Source organism: Morus notabilis, unplaced genomic scaffold (assembly GCF_000414095.1).
Source record: "Morus notabilis unplaced genomic scaffold, ASM41409v2 Scaffold1072, whole genome shotgun sequence".
In the NCBI taxonomy this organism is placed as follows: Eukaryota; Viridiplantae; Streptophyta; class Magnoliopsida; order Rosales; family Moraceae; genus Morus; species Morus notabilis.
The window spans coordinates 79553-85844 of record NW_010367092.1 but is presented as its reverse complement, the minus strand read 5'-3'; the positions used below and the strand labels follow the sequence as shown (position 1 = coordinate 85844).

Here is a 6292-nt window from a genome sequence, read left to right as displayed (position 1 = left end):
TTTCCCTCTTTCTCTCTCCAATTATTTTATCCTTTTCTTTAAAAAAAAAAAAATCAAACTCCTAAACTAAAAACCAGTCTGGTTTTCAGTTTCAGCTTTAAGCTTAATCTGATCAGTCTCACCTATTACGCTCACACTCAACGCCTTAAAAAATGCTTCTCTCTCCATCTTCTCAAGCCGTTCTTCTCTCTTTCATTCCCTTTTTTGTTCATAAAAAGAATAATAAGCCGAAATAGCGGTTTTATATTCTTAAGTTTTTTTTTTCTTCTTTTTTCACCTTGGTGTTTTCTTTCTTTAAGTTATGGATTTTAGAGTGGTGGGTTTGGATCATGAAGCTGGTTTTTCTCCCCACATTTCTGATCCTGAGACGAAGCAGAAAACTTTGTACGGATCTGGGTTTTCTAACAAGCAAGAGAGATCTGAAGGCACTGCTGAGGATGATTACTGGAGAAGCTCAAAGCTGGCCAAGAGTGGTGGTGGTGATGATACCGATTTCTTAGCCTCTAAAGCAATGGTTTCGCAGAAAAACTCTAGTTTGCTGAGATCTAATTCCGGTCTCGGCTTTTTGGATAATGGCCAGCCACAAACCCAAATGCTGAGCTTCTCTACTCCCAAATCAGAGCCATTTTTGGCCGACAGGAGCTCTCACAACGCTACATTGGCTTACATTCCCAACGCTTTATCTGCTTACAACGGTAGAAATATTACAGGTATATATGAAAAAGAAAAGGAAAATAGAAATAGTTTAACGTATGTTTTCTTTTTCTTTCTTTCTTACCAAAAAAAAAAAAAAAAAACTTTTTGGAGGAAGAAATGAGAGATATTTTGTATGGTGTGTTATCATTGCGCTTAAGAATAGTGGCTAATGTGTGTGCTTTGCTTTGCTGGCATGAAGCCATCTTGGTAATTTTTTGAGGAGGGTTTTCTTTCTTTTTTTTTTTTTTTTTTTTGTTTTTTTTTTTTTTTTGGTAAAATGCTTTCTTGTTTTGTCGGAAAGATTTGACCTGCTGTGCTAGCTTCTAGTCTTCTAACTGAAAGGGTGGGGTCTAATTGGGTTGTTATGTTTTGGTTTTGATTCCCCAGTTATAATGGAGGTCTTTTCATGAAAAATCTATGGATGTGTATTTTTTTTTTTTGCCTAGAGTCTTGTCAACAAAAAACAGAGAAAAAGAGAGTTATTTCCTTAATCCGTCGTCCTCCCTGGTTTTAGGAAATGGATTTTTCATGTTCCTGAACAAACAATCAATATTCCCAGCAAAAGGAAAAAAAACAGAGACCTATATTTTGATTGATTCTACACCTAGTTCCTTTTCTACTTTTCCTTCATCGGCGGTGTTTTATCAAACTCAAGAAGCACCATGATTGTTTCAGATACAACTTTCCCCACTGGCTCTTTTCTTGAAATATCTTGTCTCCTGTACTTAAAAATTGGTTTCTTTTTTCCATTTTTTGTTTTAAGGATTTAACTCCGGGAGCTTGGTTAATGGTGGAAACACGCATGGGGAGAAAGGTCTATTCACTCCATCACAGTGGATGGAGCTAGAACAACAGGCCTTGATCTACAAATACATCACCGCCAATGTACCCATTCCATCTAATCTCCTTATTCCCATCAGAAAGGCCTTTGAGTCCGCTGGCTTTTCCTCCTCCCCTAGCCTTCTCAGACCCAACACATGTAAGTTTGTTTCAATTCAGTAATCGTTTTAGGTCACAGCTTGCTATTTAACAAAAAGTTGCTTTTTCTTTGCGTGAAGATTTAATAAGACTTGGTACTTGGGGTGTTTGTGTGCAGTGGGATGGGGTTCTTTCCACCTGGGATTCTCAAACAACGCTGATCCGGAGCCGGGAAGGTGTCGACGGACGGACGGCAAGAAATGGCGGTGCTCGAGAGACGCTGTCTCAGACCAGAAGTACTGCGAGCGGCACATAAACAGAGGCCGCCATCGTTCAAGAAAGCCTGTGGAAGGCCAAACCGGCCATTCTCTAGCCGGAGCCGCTGTCAGCACCACCACCACTGCCGCCGCCGCCACTGCCACCTCATCCTCATCGGTGGTGACGATGCCTTGCGGCGGTGCATCCAACAGCCGCGCCATCCCCATTAATCGTCAACATATGCAGAGCTTGGATATTGGTGCATCTAATTCTTCTGCAGCCACATCCCACAATAACAGGTGATCAAAAGTTTCAACTTCATGGTCCCCAGTTTCCTTATCTTTACAGCATCAATTCTTTTTTGAGTCTTCATTCATTACATTAGTTATCTAAATCTGGACTTCCTTTCTTTTATCATATCTGTTGACCAATCTCAAATAGCTTAAACTTCTTATGTACCTTTACGTTTCCCAAAAAGAAACCTTTGCTTTTGCGGTCATGGTACTAGAGCTATGATTTCTCTTTAAAAATTTTGCTCTTTCGTTTCTTTACAGCATCAATTTCTTTTTAAATTCTTTTAACTCTGTGCCGTTAGAGAATCATAGAATCTGTTTTATCATCTTTGTACTACCGATGTTTATCAATCTTAGAAAAGGAACCTTTAGTTATTCCATTGCAATTGGCATTGAATTTTCTTACGTCTCTTTTTGCAGGATGTTTGTGAAGGACACTGCGGGCGAGAGAATTCAAAGCACGCCAGGAGGCCTCTCCTTTCTGTCGAAAGAGAGCTCATTGTTCATGACTCGAAAGCATCACATTCCGTATGATGAGGCATCGAGAACAGAGTTTGGCCTCGTGACATCGGACTCCTTCCTCAACCCCACTTCACAGAAGACACAAGAAACGCAACATTCTCTTGGGCAGCTCATGGACGCACAACGGGACCGAACTCAGCTCTCAATCTCCATCCCCGACATGGCCCAGGCTTCCTCTGAATTCAACAGCGAGACCAATCTCTCGCCGCTAAGGCTGTCCCGCGAGCAGGGCACACCTAGTACCAATCATCATCAGCATCATCACAGGCAAGCGAATTGGATTCCCATAAGTTGGGAGACTTCCTTGGGGGGTCCACTGGGCGAGGTTCTTCACCACACCAACAACAACAATGCTAATTCTGCTGATTGCAAAAGGTCTTCCTCCTCGACGTCGTCGGTGCTAAACCTCATGACGGAGGGCTGGGACACTGGTCCTCCAATGGGATCGTCTCCAACCGGGGTTCTGCAGAAGACTGCATTTGGATCGCTTTCGAATAGCAGTGCAGGAAGTAGCCCCCGAGCGGAGAATAACAAGGCACTTGAAGGGGCTAGCCTTTGCAATGACCTTCTTGGCTCTGTTCACTTGAACTCCTCTTCCTTGTCGACCTTGTGATCACCAATTGCGAAAAGCCAATTTAGGTGTCTACTATTATGTACTGTTAAATTTTTCGTTTCAGTTGTTTTCTTTTAGTTGAATTTGGGTGATGTGTTTCTTCTTCAACCCACAAATTGGATATTTGGATAAGATTCGTGGGTTGCTTTTTCTCTTTTGTGCATTGTGATGTTTTGATCTTTTTCTTTTTTTCTCTCGTGCTCGTGTTTGGCAAGACACGATTTGTTTACTGATGGCTACTTTTTCAGCTTTTTGCTTTTTTAACGTTGAGAATTGGTGTTGTTTGTACTACTTTGTGGAAGTAAAGTCAACGTGCAACGAAATGAAAGACCTTCGTCAACCTTTGAGCGATCTGTTGTTGCGATCGTAGTTCTGCATCAAATATCCCCGATTTTTCCACTTCGATTCTACTTTGCTTTTTTTGTTTTAACAACTCAGAATTGTGGTTTAAAATTCAAACCATTAACAATGGTTTAAGAACTCAAATTGTTGATTTTAAAATTCACATCTCTTAAATTTTAACAATTTAATTTGTTATTAATAGTCTATAATTTCATATTCTAATTTTTCTTTATATTCAATTACAATCTTAAAAATATCATAATTTTTTCTTTTTAATTTTAATTGAGATGATTTTTTTAATATGTTCATAATGAATAGAAGAACAAATCCACATTCATATTACATATTTTTTAATGTCATTTATAATAAAGTTTTATAAGATTTGTTATAAAATTTTAATGACAGTTTTCAACAGTCTAAACATAGTTCAAATTTTATTTCTAATTTATTTACATATCTAAACTGCTGTTTAGATCACAGTTTAAACTACCATTTACCACAGTTTAACAAAAAGAAGTTTAAATTTCTACAGTTTAAATTGTTGAACCAAACAAACCATTTGTTATAAAAAGAACAATTTTTAAAAATACCCCCTTAAAATGAAATTATTTCTATTTTTACCCCTTAACATTAACTAATATGTTTCTGCCTTTTAAACTACAATTAGTCAAAAATAAGAATTTTTTAAAATGGGTACTTATTAAAAGTACCCCTTTTATCTTAAAAAAAAGAAGAAATGTGACAGAGCAAGGCCCAAAAAAAAAAAAAAAAAAAAAAAAAAAAAAAAAAAAAAAAAAAAAAAAAAAAAAAAAAAGAAAAGGGACAAGAAAGAAGCCAAAAAAAAAAAAAAAAAAAAAAAAAAAAAAAAAAAAAAAAAACAGAACAAAAAAAAGAAGAAAAGATTGAACAGTTCTCACCAAACTGTTGCCCTAGGAATTCAAATCCCTATTCACAGCGTATATAGATTTTAGAGAATTGCTATTTGCACCCTACAAACGTTCTGCAACTCCTGAGTTTCAATTTCTTTCAGAATGCCAATCGTTTTTAATGGTTTATAACTGTCGATTTGTTAAGTTCGACTACAAGATCTCTGAGACCGAGTTTTCAGAATCTAAAATGTCGGATGAGCTCCAAATGCACAACAAATTTAGGCAGTATTTTTTCATGACAGACCACTTATTGTACTTGTGACGACCTAATTGAGTTGACCGTCACTGTAATTAATTTTAACATATAATTTCTGAAACTCCCAAAATTTAAGAGATTTTTTAAAAAAAAAATGCTACATAATGTTGCAACATTTTTTTACAATGTTGTATGAAATAGAATGTTGTAATATTTTCTTTAAAATGATGTATAGAATGCTGTAGCATTCTGAGCATAAGTTTCTTTCTCTTAAAGAACTATATCATCATTTTTTTTAAACTTATTGTAATGACATAAATTCTGATTTCCACTTTTGAACATAGTAAAGTGTCTATACTTCAGAAACAATTCCTTTTCTAAAGCATGAATTTACACTGTTATATTTTTGCTTCTCAAAATCTTGCTAGCTTATACAAACTTAACAATCATGCTGGAAACTTTCAAAACACAAGTTCATAGACATATTCAACAAAATCTTTTTAAAATCTTAAACTGTTACGGAAATAACTGTGTGCAGCATCCATTCCCCAACCTCCACTCCGCTCGTCCGTTGCCTCGCCATCAGTCCATCAAATATTATGTATAGGTTGCTTACCTATAGTATAAATACTCTGAAATGAGCTTTCGCTCAGCAAGTAGAAACTATTACTCGCAAAATAACTGAAAATTCACATGAAAGATATGCATGAACTGCTTATGTTGATTTCTGATGTCTTATCAAAGTTTTATTGTCTGCGTTTTACTATTTGAACTTATCTTATTTACTGATGGGCTCGAGTACTCGTACCACTTACGCGCAATCATCGGGACGTGAGGGTTTGCAAGGTCCCCAACGACACCGTGATTATAAACTGAACTGAATGCCTCCCTCTCAGAGGACTTTATTATCTTTTTTTTCTTCTCCTTGCGAAGCTTGAGTTACCTCCCTCTCAGAGACTTGTACGACACTCAACTGAGATTATTCTTATAAGTTCCTCTTAACTTATTAAGACGTAGCAGTACGCCATAGCATAACACAATATAACATTAAATGTACTCAAGACGACACTCAACTGAGATTATTCTTATAAGTTCCTCTTGACTTATTAAGACGTAGCAGTACGCCATAGCATAACACAATATAACATTAAATGTACTCAAACACATATAATTCATGTGCACTCCTTAAATGTATACAATATAACATAGCATAGCATACATAACATTAATATTCAAACACATATAATTTATATGTACTGTTTATTTTAAAATCATTTATACTGGTAGGCGAGATTCTTACTTACCTGTTTTAAGAAGTGGAATCCTCTATTCGCCAAAGAGTCTATTCTCTTTCTTTCTTGTTTCTGAGAATGAACACCCATTAAGAGTGTGAGATTAACTATCACTTGCTATTCTATTTTAGCAAGCTTGAAAGAAAATCTAACTTCTCTATTTATGGCTCGTTTTCTCTTTTCTTATCGTACGGATTGTAAAACCTTATTTTTAATTTAAAGATTAGGTTTAT

The 6292-nt window shown here is 36.3% G+C and overlaps 1 protein-coding gene across 1 annotated transcript in view; it reads left to right on the top strand.

Annotated features, from left to right (window-relative positions):
• LOC21387284 (growth-regulating factor 1) overlaps window positions 1-3588 on the top strand; it is a 3666-nt gene extending 78 nt beyond the window's left edge. Inside the window, exons 2-5 of the mRNA XM_010111829.2 lie at window positions 300-710; window positions 1460-1675; window positions 1793-2171; window positions 2586-3588. Coding sequence (XP_010110131.1) covers window positions 302-710; window positions 1460-1675; window positions 1793-2171; window positions 2586-3300 — 1719 coding nt within the window. The 5' untranslated portion in view covers window positions 300-301 and the 3' untranslated portion in view covers window positions 3301-3588. The remainder of the gene's footprint in view (window positions 1-299; window positions 711-1459; window positions 1676-1792; window positions 2172-2585) is intronic.
• Window positions 3589-6292: the final 2704 nt, after the last annotated feature.